We start from the raw sequence: 19,048 nt of genomic DNA on the forward strand, positions 1-19,048 counted from the left end.
TGCTTGTGACTTTTGTTATGTTTGTAATTTTGTAAACCTTGTCATGTTGTACACCACTTTGAGCAGGGTTTCAACTATGGAAAAGCGGCATACAAATAAAATGATGATTATGGTGGTGGTGGTGATGATGATGATGATGATGATGATGAGGCGTGGGTTATAAATGCAACGAGTGAACTCATAATATATCACCACCACCCTGAGCTGCCTCACCTTCTGAATTTTGACGGGATGTGGCTCCCTTCATGCGGAAAGCTTGCCGGGCTCGGCTCCTGTCTCCGAAGCTCCAGCTCTTGGGCACTTTGCTGGGACTGTCTTCGATGCTCTGGTCCGCACTGGGCGACCTCCGTATCCCCTGGCCCTGAGGAGAACCTTTACCTTTTGTGGCCGCACCTCGAGGGCTGGAGAAGACACGATCTTTCAAGCTGACCTTTTGACTGCGCAACAGAGACAAACCAAGACAAGAGACCAAAAAAAGAAAAAAGGGGAGGGGGGGAGACAAGCAAGGGGAAGTCACTCCAAAAACACCACGGCGGCTCCCCTTCAGCCATTCAAAATCGATTATCTTTCAAAGCAGCGGCGGCTGAAGCGGCGGCAGTGAGATGTGGCTTTTAAGACACTAGACTGGTCCGGGGGGGAAAGGCATTTCCGGGGAATGTTTCCATGGCGATGGATGGAGATGAGGTGGGGGTCGTTAATCGAGGAGCGCCGATGAGGAATGGACACGTAAACAGAAAGTGGTCTTGGGATGTGAGGGTCTGTCGAGGGCAAATGGAAAGGCGAGGGGCACAAAGCGGTGGGGTACGGTAGCTGTTGTAGACAGGGGGACGTGAGTAAGGGTCAACTATTCAAAATCTGGACCTTGATCCCTGTCTGAGGGGGATAGCGAAGAAAGACTCTCCCAAGATATACCTGACAGAAACCATTTCTGCCAATAGAGTCTAGAGAGCCTGGATCAATCAACCAGGATAACACAATGTGGATGCAAGACTCGAAACCTTCCTGATTCTCTCACTTGCTTTGTGAAGTGGGAGAAGAAGACCTTAGAAAGTGGGTAACTGGCCTCATTGCCCACCATGCAAAGTTCTGTGACACGGCCAAGAAGGAGGCAGCCATCTTGTACAGCATTTTACGCATGCCTTCTGTCAGATGGCTTTGCCCTACCTAGTTCAAAGGTATCTGAGGGCATTTTGTAAGCTTGAAAAAGCGATCAGCTTGATCTTTTAGGACCGTTATTGTATTTGTTAGATTTATAGACTGCCTTTCATCATAAGATCTCAGGGCGGAATAAAATACAAGATGAAAACATGAAAATAAGTGAGGCAAAACGCAAAAATGGTTTTACGTTATTTCATATTTTCTTACAAAGGAATAATAACAAGTAATAATTAAAAAAAAACTTTTATTTATATCCCGCCCTCCCCGGCCGAAGTCGTGCTCAGGGTGGCTAACATCAGATACATACCATTGGTATAAAATCAAACAATAATTAAATTAACTCCTAAAAACATCTCAAAATCAAATCAAAGTCTAATTCGATGGCTTTCCACAGGGTTAGGGTTGGGAACAGTAAGTGCTCCACTGAACTGAAATTTCAGCCTTCACGACATAGGAAAACAGCCAAGTAAACAGCTATTTTGGTGGAGGAGGGTCAAGATATTAACCGATATGCATGAAATTTCATATATAGCTATATAATCCCTAGTACAGTAAGATAAGACCTTCGGAGCAGGCATTTTCAAAAATAAAAAATAAATAAAAAATTAAAAAAATATATCAATTCCCCCCCCCCAAAATCTTCCTTGATAATTTGTCACTCCCTCCATTATGGAACCCGGGGCGGCCCACCCCCCCTTGCTGCGCCCCTGCACAGGACCTCTCCATCAGCTCAGGTGATTGACCAGCAACTCCTCCTGTCCTTGAATTCTCCATTCCAGCTGATCGCTACAAGAACCCTATATAGCAAAGACCTAATCCCAGAGTTTTCTTTGTTCCTCCACCCTCCTCCTCCCCATTTCTTTTTGTGTTGCCTGAAGGCAGGGGCGGTCTTTTTAATGATATCTGCAAGCTGCTCTGTGAGCCTTCCCCCCCCTTTCAAAAGTGGGGTAATAAATAAATGAATGAATACATTAACATTTTTAATAAACGCTTTTAAAAAATAAATGTGACCCAGGTCTTTCCCGAAGCGACTCTTATAGAGGCTTTTATTTCTGCAGCTGCCTGCCTTTACCTTCAGGAATTGTTTAGTAACCTCTCACTGTACTTGGTTATGCTTTTAAAATAAAATCTTACATTAATTATGGGGGACTGCTAATGCACTGAAATGCAGTCCCTGAAAGCCCATTACTCATAATGAAAAGGAACTTTCTCCCCAAACCTCATGGAGTAATGGAAAACAAACAAGTCTCTAAGGACAGAGACAGAACCCCTGCTATGTTAAGGTTTTCCTTCAGCCAGGCTCCATCTATACAAAGTCTTGGAATGATAGAATTGGGAGGGGCCACAAGGGTCATCTAGTCCAACCCCTTGCATTGCAGAAATATTTTACCCAATGTGTGGCTCAAGCCCAGCATGGGTGTAGCCTGGGAGGCAGGGAGCGGCTGCGCCCCCCCCCCCCCCGAAAAAAAATCAAGTCAATAAACAAAAATATCTAAAAGCAGAAATAATTGGAATATTTGAAATGCTCGCTGACGTCACTTGGGTGATGTTGTGTCTCATTCTAGCGATGCAACTGGCAATCTGGCTGAGTGATAGGCAGTGCCAGATTTATGTATAAGCTAAACAAGCTATATCTTAGGGCCCCACTCTCTTGGGGGGGCCCCCAAAAAATAAAGAAAAAAAACCTGGACGTGCATTTCCAAAATATAAGATAAAAAAACAAATAAAATAAAAACTACATACAGCAACAATCACCTGAATCGCTGCATCACATTCTCCTTAGCTGTCCTCATTATTGCTCGCTCAGGAGTAAGTTACTTGCTCCATTTCTACTGGGATGCACGGGTGATGCAAAAGAAAGCAAACTGAGATTTCTATTGAACGACGAAGATCCATCTAGATCACGAACTGTTGCCAAATACCTGAACAGAGTCTTAGCTCTAAAGAAGGAAAATGGCTCTGTTATGGTCAGGAGACCCCGCTAATCTAGGAGCCAAAATGCGAAAATAGATAGTCGGACAGTCTGTGCTTTTATTTAGTAACGAGCAGAGGGTTCAGCCTCTGTCGAAGGTTTTCAATCTTATATGTGTTTTGGAATTGTGTTTTTATGTGTTGGGCCAATGGCCGTAAATAAAACTTACTTACATACAGCAACAGTGTTTTGTGTTGTGTGTAGGCTCCTATGATGTAAGTAATGGACCTCCCCTGCTAGCCTGCTCTCTAAAATATCACTGGTTTGCTCATTTCTGTATACATTCTGCTTGTGCTCATTTCTGTATACAATCTGCTTGTGCAAATTGTGCCTACATTCTGCTTGTGCAAATGGCTTTAGATACCTATTAGGTCCATAAATTACCATATAGCATATATTTTTTAAAAAAGCATCAATTTGTTGTTGACAAAGGACAGTTGGACATATAAAGGGCCCCATTATCTTCAGTAGCTTAGGGCCTCATCAAACCTAAATCCGGCCCTGCATAACTCTATACCCTCAAACATTTCTCCAATGAAAATAGAGATGTCCTAAGGAAAAGTGGGACATTCTGGGATCAAATCAGAAACCGGGGTGGCTTCTGTAAATCCAGGAACGTCCCTGGAAAATAGGGACAGTTGGAGAGTCTGCAAAAAGGTGCGTGTGCAGAAACTAACCTACCGTGCAAAGGTAACATTTACATTGGCCCGTCCACTTTTGCCCGCGGCCCCAAGTTACTGGCATGCGGCCCTCGGAAGGTTTCATAGAAGAGTATGAAGCCCTTAAGCTGAAATAAGGAAAGGGAGAGCAAATCTATGCAGGATCTATGCTTTAGTGTATTGCTACCCTAAACGATGTATTTAAAAAGATGAACCATTAAGTGCAAAAGTTTCTGGCACTTTCCGGTATTCTGCTCCAGCCAATATTAGGGCGAAACAACATTTTGCCAAACATTTTTCATGACGCTGCCATATTGCATGTTTCCTTCTACACCTCACAGGCTGTCACTTAAGAGTATTTGTGTGTGTGTGTGTGTGTGTGTAGGAAAAAGCACAACACCTCAAGGATTAAGTGAAGCTGCGAGAAAAGATGCAACATGGATGGCATTGCTCTTGCCAGGTTTATATATACATATATAAATCATGCCTTCGAGATCTACTCGAAGTGCACAGCAAATGAATTTTGCTCTTGGCTCTGAAATGCTTTGCATAATATAAAATGTTGGCTGCTTCCGATTTCACTTTCTTGCAAAATCTCTCTCATGGGGCTGCATCTCTCTGCACAACATCTCAGGGAATATTTTAGTTCTCTCTTTACCATCACTCTACTAAGGATTCCCCTGAATTTTACTTGCATTTTGGAGTAGGGGAGAAACACACTATATCACTTTTCTTTATGCTCTTACCAGCTGCTAGTATTCTCAGTTCCCTTCAGGAGGACTAATTCCAAAGTAACCAGCATATTACCATAGCTTATCACAGCTCTTAAAAACTACAATTTTATCCTGAATATTCAAAGATACTGTGGGAAAGGATTGAAATAATCATACTGCGTGCAAAGTAACCCTAAGCACCCATACAACCCTAGTTTATCTACCTAATGCAGGTTGCAATTCAATATCCATTTACTTGGGAGTAAGTCCAATGTATTCAATAGCACATACATAGGATTGTGGTGGTAGTCTCTTGCCTCCGAATGGTGGGGTACTTAACTGAGAGCTCTGGCATCTTAGAAACGAAAGACTGGTGGTTTTAGGAGCTGGATTGGATTCCAAAAATGGACAAACAGATCACATTTTGCAATTGACAAACATCAATCACATTTTGCAAGCATCCTGTGGCATTCTAAATCAGCCTTGCACTGGCCAAGTCCACACTTAAGTGCAAAAAAATAAAAGATGAGTCCACTGTCCAAAGCATGCAGAGGGAAGAATTAGTAGTTTAATGGCCCTAAGAGAAGACACATGGCCGCAAAGTCTTTCAAGCTGATTTAACTGTCACAGAGACAGACGGATAAGAGATGCTCCATGAACTGGAATCTGGGATTCAGTCATCTGAGTTCCCACTCTCCATCAGTGCCCAAATCTTGCTCAGTGGTACCTGCAGTTAGGCAGCTAGGGGGCCTGTAGCTACAATGTGCAGAAGATTAGTGGTCTGTGACTGCATAGTGGTGACTGTCTCGCCAGAGTGGTGCATGCTCTAGTTATCTCCCGCTTGGACTACTGCAATGCGCTGTACGTGGGGCTACCTTTGAAGGTGACCTGGAAACTACAACTAATCCAGAATGCGGCAGCTAGACTGGGGACTGGGAGTGGCCGCCGGGACCACATAACACCGGTCCTGAGAGATCTACACTGGCTCCCAGTACGTTTCCGAACACAATTCAAAGTGTTGGTGCTGACTTTTAAAGCCCTAAATGGCCTCGGTCCTATATACCTGAAAGAGCGTCTCCACCCCCATCATTCAGCCTGGATACTGAGATCCAGCGCCGAGGACCTTCTGGAGGTTCCCTCACTGCGAGAAGCAAAGCTACAGGGAACCAGGCAGAGGACCTTCTTGGTGGTGGCGCCCTCCCTGTGGAAAGCCCTCCCATCTCATGTCAAAGAGATAAACAACTACCTCACATTCAGAAGACATCTGAAGGCAGCCCTGTTCAGGGAAGTTTTTAATCTGTGACATTTTAATGTATCCTAATATCTGTTGGAAGCCGCCCAGAGTGGCTGGGGAAACCCAGCCAGATGGGCCGGGTACAAATAATAAATTGTTGTTGTTGTTGTTGTTGTTGTTGTTGTTGTTGTGCTGGAAAAGCCATGTATGTTTTCCAATGCCACTAATCCAGAGCTATGAAGGAGAAGCCCATTCACATGTATTCAGTCCAGCGGGCTTACGTTACAATCAATATACGTACTTCCAAATTCGAATTATTTAATAATAAACTGGGAGACACCCCCACACACACACGTTGTGCGTGATTAGAGCGGGCTTGGTGTTGTTGTTTTCCAGGGTTTATTTTATTTTCCAGGGTAGTGTTTTCCCCGAATACCCGGTCTCTTTTGTCACTATTAACCTTATTAGCTTGCTAAGAAAGACTCTGGCTAAGGCGGGATTACACCTTGCGGTTTCCGCATTTGGTCCCACTGGGAAAACACAGAAGCAGGCGATGTCGGCTGGCCGTCAGAGGACATTCTGTAGGGCCTCCCTTTGCACCTCTATTAAGCAGATGAGTGGTCAGAACAGAAGGCAGCAGGGGAAAGAAAGAGACAGAAAAGAGAGAGGATGAGCCGTGCAGCTTTGGATTAGTTCAGTGCAAAGCAAATTCCCATGGTACCTAGAGTTTCCTGAGCAGCATCCACAAAGTGACTTTCTGGACGGATTGCTTTTACTGGAAATGAGGGGAGAGTAGAGAAATTAGACCAGGTGGCTCATGCCAAACAGGAAACTTTGATCAACTGCAGAAAGTGGGATGTGGAGGGGACACATTCATTGGGGGTATTATGGAGCCAGGACGGGGTATTTATTTTTTGTTTCGTTTTGTTTTCCATCAAAAGCAAAGCGCAATAAAAATGTGACTTGGGGACAGCTTTGCAATAAAAAAACAACTCTTCAAACAATCCCTTCTGCATCAGAAATGTCTTCCTCGGCCGCAGCATCTCCTAATGGTAACACGGAGCCCTTGAAAATGTTTCTCAAATCAATTAGAAAATTTTCATTGCAATAATTTCCCGCTTCCCCAATATTAATCCTGCCATTTTCCATGCTTGCTAAAAACTGGCACATTCCACTTCCCAACACATTGGGGGGGGGAGAGAGAAGCAGAGATATTTCCCCTTTTCTTTAAATCTATATAGTCAGTATTTAGTCTCAAGTTACTTTGAATTCTGCAGTTTCTCCCAGATATTAATTATCACCATTTCCCAATGCTTGCAAAGGTCTACTTATTCAGCTCGAAAAACTTAAGGGAGATAGCTCCCTGCTGAATTCAACTGAAATATATATTCCATCTCTGCTCTTATTTTGTCATTTTTGTTTGTCCCTTCTAAATATCAATTATTGGCGTTTTTCGTTGGCATTTGGCATCTTTTCGCCAGTGTTTTAAACCAAGAGAAAAGCACCAGGCCTAAAAGGTGTGAATTTCACCCACAGGAAAGGACAAGGCAGAGGTTCACATTGCGCTGTCAATCAAATTAGCATGTGCATTTATGCATGAGCCACTATACATGACCCAGAGCTGCCACATCTCTGCCACTATTGCGCATTCTCTCTGTGGAAACGCATGGTTCAAATGTCTGGTGTGATGTCACTGTGCTTTACACCTCCCTCCTCCGGGGTCGCAAAGATGCAAAGCACACCGCGACCCCACGAAAGAGGAAAGAAGTGCTCTCTGTCATTTACAACATCTGGTTTGGCCCAACCTTCTTTTCTCTTCTTTCCCACCCCAAATGAGCTGTTTTAATAAGTCAAGAGGGCACACCCTGAGAGCCGGGCTCAGTAAGTACCATTAGCAACCTCTTGGCCACATTTTAAATGCAGAAGGGGGGTAGCCTCTTTGGCTTGCGCTTGGGGGGGGGGGGCAGGGAGGAAGGGTAACTTGAACTTGGCAGCGCAACGCTCCCATTCCAGTACCAGAAGGGATGTTGAGCATCGCTCCTTCTGCTCGGCAACCTCCGCTGCAAGTTCAAACGGAATCCGCCCTCTCTTTCTCGAGAACACCCGGCTCCTTTTTTCCTGGCAAAGCGCCAGGACTGTGTCTCTTCTTGAAAGAATAAGACCACTCGTCATATACAGTAGGGCAGGGATTTCCTGGCACAGGGCCAGACTAACAGACACGGATTCCGCGAATCTCCTGCAGGCACCCCAATAATACGAGGGGTTTAAAAACAAATGGAAAGGCTGCCTCTGTCAATTGACATTTTCATCAACAGCCCCGGCCACAAGTCCATCCACAGCTCCTCTGCCCCCGATCTCTGGAGGGAAGAGTTAAAACCCTAATCTATAGCATCACCTGCCATCAACCAGAATTCTCTGAAAAACACAACCCCATGTATCCCTATTAATTTTCCTATGCTGAGGAGACTGCCATTTGAAATGATCCTAGAACTTTTTCAGCAAACCCAAGCTACCTAAGATTATCACCAATTTGGCGGGGTGTGTGTCAGTTGCCCTGTGGTGTTTCCTCTTCCCCCCACCCCCACACACAATTTTTCATTATTATTAATTTAAATTGCATTTGATTTTCTAAACTGGGATTAGCTAACGGCATCCTCCAGAAGCTGTTGGACTACAACTCCCATCATCCCTGACCACCAACCATGCTGGCTGGGGATGATGGGAGTTGTAGTCCATTAACGTCTGGACAGCGCCATGTTGGCAGCCCCTGCGCTAAAAGCAATCTGCCCCTATTGAAATGGATGGGAAAGGGGAAACTACCATACACTGAAGAATAGCCAGCGCAAGTCATTTTGGCACCTGAGGCAAACTCCAAAATGGAACCCCTCTCACCACCAAGGAAGAAAGGGTGAGTGAAGATCTACACCGGGAAGATGAGAGGAATAAAGATCTATATGGGGATCTACTGCACCTGTGGATCCTGCCGCCTAAGGTGGCTGCCTCTCCTCACCTCACGGGAGGGCTGGCCCTGCACTGAAGATAAGTGGCGTCCATTCTGTCACCAGCAATTTCTCAAAATAGGGCAAGGGAAATCTTAGCATTCTGCCTATATCACAAATTCAATTTATATGTGATCATATCACTTCAGGAGCACAGAAGTAGACCTTTCTATTTGGAGTGGATGAGTGGTGATGTTCTGTACATTCTCTACCTGTAGTAAGTTAGTTAAGTCCATTGACTTCAGTGGTTCTACTCCAAGTAAACTGCCATGCACTGTTTTTGGAATGTGGTAAAAGGTAAAGGGTAAAGGGACCCCTGACCATTAGGTCCAGTCGCGGACGACTCTGGGGTTGCGGCGCTCATCTCACATTACTGGCCGAGGGAGCCAGTGTACAGCTTCCAGGTCATGTGGCCAGCATGACTAAGCCGCTTCTGGCAAACCCGAGCAGCGCACAGAATTGCCGTTTACCTTCTCGCCGGAGCGGTACCTATTTATCTACTTGTACTATGACATGCTTTCGAACTGCTACGTGGGCAGGAGCAGGGACCAAGCAACGGGAGCTTACCCCATTGCGAGGATTCAAACTGCCGACTGATCGGCAAGATCTAGGCTCTGTGGTTTAACCCACAGCGCTACCCACATCCCTTTGGAATGTGTTAAGGTAAAGGTAAAGGGACCCCTGACCATTAGGTCCAGTCGTGTCCAACTCTGGGGTTGCGGCGCTCATCTCACATTACTGGCCGAGGGAGCCGGTGTACAGCTTCTGGGTCATGTGGCCAGCATGACTAAGCCACTTCTGGTGAACCAGAGCAGAGCACAGAAACGCCGTTTACCTTCCCGCCGGTACGGTACCTATTTATCTACTTGCACTTTGACATGCTTTCGAACTGCTAGGTGGGCAGAAGCTGGGACCGAGCGACAAGATCTCACCCCGTCGCGGGGATTCGAACCACTGACCTTCTGATCAGCAAGCCCTAGGCTCTGTGGTTTAACCCACAGCGCCACCCGCATCCCATTGGAATGTGGTACTAATGTGATTAAGGTCAAAGGCCAATGAAGAAATGCTCAATCTGTTTTTGAACAATCACACCTTATACGCATTTAACACGTGCAATTTCAACTTTATGCATTTGAAGGTCGGCCAGTTGAAATCACACAAATAAAAGGCATGGAATGTGAAGAGCTTAAAAGCTCTCCTTGTTTTTGCACAGGGTTTGTCCAGCATGGAAAGAGCTTTCAAGCTTTCAGATTTGCTTACTGGGCTCTGGGAGGCTCTCGCAAGATCTCGGATGGCACCAAGATAGTGGTGAGACCAGAAGAAACAATGAAGCCGGTGTGTTTCTTCAGGAAATGATAGGAAAAGGAGATGAGAGCAGCAGTAGATGGTGCTGCCCAGGGAAATGTGGAGCAGTGTAAGTCTGCAGGGTGGGCAGGAGCATGGCAGCAGCAGATGAGCAACTTGGGGACCACACAGAAAGAGCTTGGGGGCTGCATAAAGCCCACAGTCTGCAGGTTGGGGACCCCTGCTGTAAAGGGAAACCACCTGGGTGGACATTTTCAAGCACTCCTAGATTGACAAGCTCCTTGTGCATGAAGTAATCAAATGGCTAGGTTAAGAAGCAAAGCCCTTTGTCACCTGTTATCATACCCATTGGGATTTGAAGAAAAGCAAGGATATGCCTGTTGTTTGCTTTCTGCCTTTTAGCACTATATCAGGGGTCGGCAACCTAAGGCCCATGGGCCACAAGCGGCCCATGGGGGTCGTTTAACCGGCCCATGGACCCCCGCCACCCTCTTGGTTGGCTCCCGGGGGCTGCGCTAAACTGCCACGGAGCAGAGCGGGGACCACCTTCCTGCAGCCAATGGGAAGCTGCGCACGCCTCCTCCACGCCAGAAGAAGCACCGAAAATAGCGTTTGTGAATGCGCGCATGCACGCGCACACACACTCCGGCCCACCGTGGTGTCTGCAGGACCATGAACTGGCTTAAAGTGTAGAGACCTTTCCTATTCTATTCAATTCAAGAGGGTTCTGGAAGCTTCTCTGTGTGATACAAGCTGGTGCAAGCTGGAAGTTTCTAGCTAACAAGCAAGCTTCTGTTCTGCCTAGAAACAAGCAGAAGGTTCCTGATGTTTTGGTTATTCCTTCAGAGAAGCTGAGTACTTGCTGGCTTAAACTGGTTCTGTTATCTCTTTCACTCAAGGTCATGCTGACTATAATAATAGGCCAGAAGGAGCCTGAGTTTCACTTTCTGCCTCTCTTTCCTTCTGGTGTGGTGTTCTGTACATAGTATGCTTGGTGTTGAGGTTTTAGTCTTGTTATAAGTTTAAATTAAGTCTGCTGCAACCAGATTTCTTATAGACTCTGCCAATCCTGAAGATGTATGGATTTGTGACCATTACGCTCATTTGCCTTCTGTAGTAGTAAACTCTGCTGGATGAAGAACTGGTGGCCTCTGGTCTTTTATTTTTTTTATTTTTAATCCTGCAACGTTTTAATGTTTTCACTCTGCTAACTACACATATGGGTCCATATGAGCAGAATTCATGACACACACTTGGACGGGGGAAACCTGGGTCCAAATGCCTAGTCAGTCATGATGCAGCTTACTGGGTTGCCCTGGGCTGGTCTCTCTCACAGGGTTCATGTGAGGACAACAGAGGAAAGAGGAGAGGAGGAAGCTAGACTTCTTGGAGGAAAGGTGAGATAAATGCGCAGTCAATAAATAAAGCACAAAAACTACCAGACTGGGAAAAGGTAGGTCAGGGAATAGCTCTACCATCCCTAGGAGCTGTTTGAAGCGCATCCATCCACAAGCTCAGCCTGGCACAATGACAACAGTGGTTTTCTACACTTACCGTATTTTTCACTCCATAAGACACACCTTTTTCCTGCTAAAAATAAGGGGAAATGTCTATGCATCTTATGGAGCGAATGCATGGTCCCTGGAGCCGCATTGCCTAGGGGCCAAAAGCAGATCGTGCTCTTTTTTTTTACAAAAAGAGAAGGGGGTGTTGAAAGGAAGCCGCTGAACAGCTGTTCAGCAAGTGATGGGGGAGAGAGATACGGCTCCCTTTCCAGCCCCGCCGCCTTGCCCAGGCCTCCATTGTTGAATGCAGAGGGAGGCTGTTTGTTTCCCCAGCGACATGGGACTGGCTGATTAGATTATCTGTCTGGAAACTGTAGAAATAGCTGTAGGACTAGAAGCTGCAGAACTGTGAGGTGGACCCCATAAAAATGGGGCTTTTCCTCTTTGCAAAAAAAAGCTGCACCACTTTCAGCTGATCCTCAAAAAAGCAGGGCTTTTCCCTTTGCAAAAAAAGCTGCACCACTTTCAGCTGATCCTAAAAAAAACAGGACTTTCCCCCTTTCCTCCTCTAAAAACTAGGCGCGTCTTATATTCAGGTACATCTTATGGAGCGAAAAATACGGTAACTTGTCCCAGGTTGCTAACTCACTGGGGAATCCCACTTGTGCAATAAGGGCGAGTGTGGTGTCCACAATCCCGCCACTACTCATGCTGGCTAGGGCAGAAGGGGAGCAGTGAAGAAGCCTGAATTGGGTCCATTGTTGTCACACGAGGGATGGGTTTTCTGGAGCCTGTGCTGGCGCAGTCCCTCATCCCCCCCAACAGCGTTTCAGGGGTGTTTCTGTTGGCTAGTGCCAACAGGAATGTCACCGGTGGTAGCTTCCACCCAACATTTCAGCGAGCACATTGCATGCTTCTTGTTAGAAGAGCTTCTCCACCAATGGTGGAGTTCTTCCAACAGTGGAGGCCAGGAGAGCTGGGCAAGGCTGGGCAGAAGGACATCACCCAAGCTCCCTCCAGCACAGCAGATCCTTGGATTGTTCTGCCAATTGTGAGATGAGCAACTGAATCTTGTTAGTATAAAGGGGTTGGGGAGGAAGACGCATGAACTCCTCGGGGGAATGAACAGCTAATGAATGAATGAACTTGTCACCATGCTAGTCTTGTCGCTGGAACATACAGGCCTCTGTTGCAAACTGTTGCTTGAAATTATTAAATCGCCTGAAAATATTGAATGTCTGTGTCAAAAAGCCAACCTAGACAGGCAACATTTCTCTCATAATGTCCGGGGTGGGGGTGTGCATGGTGTCATATTGTCAGGTTCAGTCCCCCCGCCTCTTGTAAGCAGCAGCCAATGAATCAGAGCAGGAAAGGAAAACCTTGAACCCAATGCAACAATACCCTGCATTTCTTTTAACTAAACATTGCTGGAGAAAACACAGGTTGATACACTCACATAGCATCTAGTTAGGCCCACACTCTTCTCTCCTAACAGCTCTACAAATATTTAGCATTCCCAGAGATTCTAAACCCAGGTGAAGAACCAACTGATTAGCTGGTTTTTGCTACAGTTTTACCTGTGTTCCAAAATCCTATATCGAAACTGAACAAAATCTCTAACCAGTCAGTAGCTAACAGCGATATTTAACTAAGTTTTCCTCAAAGTAGACCCATTGAAATTAATGACTGAGTTAAGTCCATGAATTTCAGAGGGTCTAAGAAAAAAATTAGTTGAATGCCACCCAAAATATTCAGGATTATAATCTGTACCAGCACCATATGAACCCAGAACTACACAGTTCCAGCAAGACTAACTCTTTAGGAGCTATTGCAAGATTTGCAAAGTAAAGAAATGGAGTACAGTGTTAACATTTCATGTGGGAACAATGTTATGTCCCAAAGAACAACACATACCCATCAGCTGAACCTACAAAATGGACTTTCCTCTTCAACATCCTGTCAGCTGCTATTGTGCACCGAGCTGTCTTAAAACTAAAGCACACTTTCAGCGTGTAGCTATCTACTAGCTTTCTTGATTGAGAATCAAATCTGAAAACATTGTAAATAAGCTACAATGTGGTTTCCATATGCTGTTTGACTACAACTCCCATCAGCCCCTGCCAGCACAGTCACGGTTCAAGGGTGATGGGAACTGAAGGCTATCAACCTTGTACGGAGGCCACCATGTCCTTGATCTATGGACTTTGGTGATTCTGCAACATACCTGACAGATCTAACACTCGCGGAACCTATAAATCACCATTGGTTGCAATGCATAAATAGCATCACAGCAACTAAAGTGCCCTTCTGACAAACCTGACAAGTAGAAAACTCCTCTACCTGACTTTGCTATGGAGATGATGGCACCACCTCTGCTTGGTCCCTAGCCCAAAAGGTTACTAGCAGGGAGGCAATCCATGCTTCCTCCACCCTCCATCAGTGCTGCAGAAGTAGCAGCAGAGCACTGCTGCCAGCATCAGTTATCCTTACCAGCACACCTGCACCAGGAGATGCTCAGGTGCCAGGTGTGACTGAAGCCAACAGAGGAGCATCATGCCTGACCTTCGGAAACGCAGTGAGGCCCAGCTTCCACAATCGGAATGTAAATGTGGAAATGCCAAGGCATGTGTTTTTAAGCGCTATGGGGGATGTACATTGTTTTGTATTGACCTGTACTAGCCAGTTGTCTCTACAAAGAGGGGCTGGTATATTTCCCCACGGTGGGGATCTACTTGCTGTAAAACAATGATGTGCGACAAATGTTGGTGGGTACATGGATATCCTTTCTTTCATTGCTGTCGTGACCAAAAGAAAGGCAGAAATACAGGTGAGGGGAGAAGGGAACGTGGAGGATGACCACCAACTCTTTATCACACGATTCGGGAAAGGCAAGTTGAAAGGGGCTGTGTTAATACTGCATCCGCCCCTTTCGTTTTCCACATGGGGATAACAGCTCTATCCCAGGTCTTTCGATCCATTTCTGATGGATATACATGCCACATCTCAGCCTTGGTTCTGATGCTGCCGCAGCAACCCACTCCAGAGACTCCGCTCGGTCAAATGGCGCGTTGCCATTGGAAAGAAGGAAACATAATCAAGGGGCCATCTTTACGGGTATTTACAAGGCATGCGGACATCATCAGTCTCATCATTGCAAGCACGTCAAAGGTTTACAATGTTTATTTGAATGGCTCTCAGCTCCTTGTCGCCACGGGCATCAACACGCATGACACAAAGGAACAGAAACTCGGAGAAAGGGGGGGGAGAGAGAGAGAGAGAGAGAGTAGTGAGAATGCATGGGGATGGACTCTCTGAAAACATACAGACCTTGGAGATGGCTCCGGCTGCTGTTCTTTCCTTAAAACAGAAGCAAAAGTACATTAGCAGTGGAGTCAGGCGAAAGAGGGAGAATGGTATTCACAGTTGAAGACAAGGATGACAGAATCAAACAGAAGATGGCTACATGGCGGGGGGGACGACTATGGGGCACACAGAGATACTCAAAGTAGAAGCAGCTCGTCAGGTGTGACAGAGTGGTTTTGCTAGCTTTCCGGCAGGTGGGTTACTCTTCCTCACCGAGAGGGAAAGAAGGAGGAGTGAGGCAGCAGGAAAGTTGGTGCGGTGCAAATGCAACGGCAGGCGCACCAGAATTGGCTCCGCTCCTGCGTTTGCACCACACCAACTTCCCGCCGCTTTGCCCTTCCTCCTCTCTTCCCCAGTAGGTAACAGGTAGCCATCTGCCTGGAAACTGGCATTGTGGCTCCAACCTGCCCAGTGAGCCACTACATATGCACAAAACAAAAAGACTGAAGCACATTTCAGAATCAGACTCTTTGAACCATGGGGTTGGATCAAGGTGGCTGGTTTTTTTTAAATTATTTTTTAAAAGGAGTCATGCTCCTTCTCAGTATACCAGGCTCGAAACATCACACTGAGCTGTTCCCTCTAACACTCACACTTTCATGTAACCTGTTTCCACAGCTTGAAAATAGCTCCGTTTAAGACTGATCCACATTTCTGTGTGATGCACTTGCAACATAGAAACTTCGCTCTCCCAACAAAGTCACACAGAGAAAGAGGACAATCCATCAATTTATGGACCAGACAGGCAATGCAACTCTTAACATGTTAGAGGGTGACCTCATCTGCATTACAGTCTTGTGGACTGAATCGAGAAGACATCGTCAAGGCCACAGTCACTTCAGGGTGATCTCTGCTCCCTCCCTCTCAAAAAGAGGATAGAATTTGTAAAGTCTTAGAAGAAAACTTTCAAGAAATCTTTGGTGGAAGAGGGCAGGTGATATATCTGGAATAAATACCCCCAAAACTGAGACTATATATTAACTGAGAGAATATATTATAGAAAATAAAAATCCCCAATGCATATCGCCAATGCATTTTCTTCAATGGTGATAGTTCTATATAGTTTCCTGTTTCAACCAAGAGCTGCCAAGAGTTTTCAAGTGAAATGTCTCTCAAAAAATGCCAGGAGACTCACAGAGCTAGACTGCCCTTGAGAAAAAAAACACATTGGGGGAAAACACATTATTTCAACTAACTATTAATGCGGCACCTGCTGAGATATGAGTCTAGCCTTAAAAAAACAAAAAAATTATTATATTCTCCTTTCTTCTTTTTATTTTCCTAGGTAACTCTCTTAGCAATATTGTAATAGACATTGGCAGGAAAATAAAACTTTCCCTTAATGCATTATTATTTCGGCTTCCTGAACTTTTCTGAAGAACCAGCTTAAATAAACGGTACCTCATAACTAAAGTCTTTGTCGCTATAATCTTGTGGAAGTATATTAATATTAAAACATGAGTTATAAACACGCTTCTTCTTTTTTTTAAGAAGCCGGCTGATCTCTACCCCTTGCAATCTGTTTTTACCTAAGCTATATTTGTGTCGAGTCAGTGTTTTGAAGCCACAAGCAAGGTCAGGCGTACACTTGCCGCACATTTGCAAACTCAGGAAAAGTAACATATGGTTCACATATGGAGGTCAAGAGAAATAAACTCAGTCATGGCCTAAAAGTCATAGGGTTTATTTTGAAATTCTTCAGAAGCTGGGAAATGAATATTATTTCCAGGTCATGGCTGGGAATTCTTGTAAAGTCAATAGTCCATGGTTTAAAGTCTATTCATTTTAGTTCTTTTCTTTGTTGGCCATCCCATAGGAGTCATATAAAGCGGTACCTCTGGTTACGAACCTAATTCGTTCTGGAGGTCCATTCTTAATCTGAAACAGTTTTTAACCTGAGGTACCACTTTAGCTAATGGGACCTCCTGCTGCCGCCACGCCACCAACATGTGATTTCTGTTCTCATCCTGGGGCAAAGTTCTTAACCCGGGGTACTACTTCCGGGTTAGCGGAGTCTGTAACCCGAAGTGTTTGTAGCCCGAGGTACCACTGTAGAGGGAATTTAGATAGCAGCTAGATTCTTCCACCAGAACCTCCCTGGCCCTTGGGTCAGAATGAAAACACATTTCTGCATTTTAACCTCTCCTCTTTGGGACAGCTCAGAAAGATCATGGAGGCGTGAGATTATTATTTTTTAATTAAGAAATGCATGTTCCCTTGACTCCCTTAGAAAACACTTGAAATGTTTTTACTTGTATTTTTGTATAGGTCCGATGCAGTGCTTTGTTTCTGGGTGTGGGGGAAGGTGCTGGCACTCTGGATAGCTGCCCTGGGCACAAAAATTCCTCGGGGGGCCGGGGGGGGGGGAATTACGTGTAAAACAATTTCACATTTTACAGGAACTTCATTAAAATCTTGGCATACGGTTATTACATGATGTGTGGCGATTAAATGACTTGCCACAGCACCATATATTTTTCCGTAATCTCAGCGACCGACTGTGCATGCCTATTTTCACCAAAGGGTCATAATACCAATCAATTTTCTGCCGGTACATGGGCTTGCACCCCCTTTCCCAAGTCTGGGAAGCATTTGCCCAGCTTTGGAAAGGATGTGCAATGTTCTGAAGGGGTCTGAGAGCCCTCCCACCTGTCCTGCTTTGGGAAGGAGGCAGCAGGACTCAGGGACCCTGTTAGAAATCTTGCGCCTCCTTCCCCAAGCCCGGGAATCATAGAATCATAGAGTTGGAAGAGACCACAAGGGCCATTCAGTCCAACCTGCTGCCAAGCAGGAAACACCATCAAAGCACTCCTGACAGATGGCTGTCAAGAGAGCCAGTGTGGTGTAGTGGTTAAGAGTGGTAGACTCGTAATCTGGGGAACCGGGTTCGTGTCTCCGCTCCTCCACATGCAGCTGCTGGGTGACCTTGGGCTAGTCACACTTCTTTGAAGTCTCTCAGCCCCACTCACTTCACAGAGTGTTTGTTGTGGGGGAGGAAGGGAAAGGAGAATGTTAGCCGCTTTGAGACTCCTTCGGGTAGTGAAAAGCGGTATATCAAATCCAAACTCCTCTTCTTCTTCTTCTTCTTCTACAGTCGTACCTCGGGTTGCATACAGTTCGGGTTGCGTACTTTTCAGGTTACGAACTCCGCTAACCTGGCAGCACAACCCAAAGCGCGCGTGATTCGCGCATGCACAGATGTGTTTTCGCGGTCTGCGCATGCGCAGAAGCAGGGTTTTTTTCAGTTTGCGCATGCGCAAACCGAATTTTTCGGGTTACGTACTTTTCGGGTTACATACAGTGACCCGGAACCAATTAAGTACATAACCCGAGGTACCACTGTATGTTCCTTTAGCTCCTCACACAGTTACACACCCACTGGGGCTGAGCAATGTCTGGCTTTCAACTTCGTGATATATCGCCAGCTAAACATGACGATATGCCGATATATCACATTGTCTGAAAGAAGGATTAACCATGTAGAGACAAACGGGGTAATGTCCTGGGAACTGCTCCTAATTAGGGGTCTAAAATGGATGCATTTTTACTTACCTTGACATATTGCTACAACTGTTATTTTATTGTACAGAGCAACAGGGGCAGCAAGAATCATGAGAGAAGGGTGACCGGCTTCACAGTTTTTCCCTTATCCCAATTTTTTTGCATCGCACACAGGCACATTGTGATTCGTGATACGTCGCCACGTCAAATATTATGAAACCGTTAGCACGATGTGGAATTCAAACCAATTTTGGACGACGTATCAATACATCGCCCAGTCCTAACTAACACACACACACACACACATTGCATGTTGACATAACACTTATAAAGGGTGCCTGTGGAAGGAGTCTAGTGTTGTCTATGACATTTTCTTTGGGGGAGTGGGCTGGATCCACGACCATCTAACTCACCTGAAAGTCAGTCCAGATTTGCTCTTCAGGTTCCTCAAGAGCTCGAGCTGATTCAAAGGCGGGATGAGCCTAAAATGGAAGGAGGAGAAATGAGAGGAGGAAAAGTCAGATGAAGACAAGAAGCCAAGAAGCCAAGCATGTCGGCTTCTTGTTATGGAAACCACTTCCCTCCCCTGCAATGCTGCCTGTGCCGTAGCGTGCGAATACAGAAAGAGAGGGAATAGCT

At 45.6% G+C, this 19,048-nt stretch overlaps 1 protein-coding gene across 4 annotated transcripts in view; it reads right to left on the reverse strand.

Moving 5' to 3' along the window:
• The window catches only part of KCNQ2 (potassium voltage-gated channel subfamily Q member 2), a 124,877-nt gene that overhangs the window by 20,524 nt on the left and 85,305 nt on the right, over nt 1–19,048 (reverse strand). For 2 of the 4 annotated variants that reach the window (XM_033153728.1, XM_033153731.1), the window contains exons 10-13: nt 18,823–18,891; nt 14,873–14,902; nt 6,458–6,511; nt 214–437 (exon numbers count right to left, since the gene is read on the reverse strand). In XM_033153728.1, coding sequence (XP_033009619.1) covers nt 214–437; nt 6,458–6,511; nt 14,873–14,902; nt 18,823–18,891 — 377 coding nt within the window. The remainder of the gene's footprint in view (nt 1–213; nt 438–6,457; nt 6,512–14,872; nt 14,903–18,822; nt 18,892–19,048) is intronic. The other 2 variants (XM_033153730.1, XM_033153729.1) reach the window with 1 other exon arrangement.

The sequence above is a fragment of the Lacerta agilis genome, chromosome 6 (genome assembly GCF_009819535.1).
Source record: "Lacerta agilis isolate rLacAgi1 chromosome 6, rLacAgi1.pri, whole genome shotgun sequence".
Taxonomy (NCBI): Eukaryota; Metazoa; Chordata; class Lepidosauria; order Squamata; family Lacertidae; genus Lacerta; species Lacerta agilis.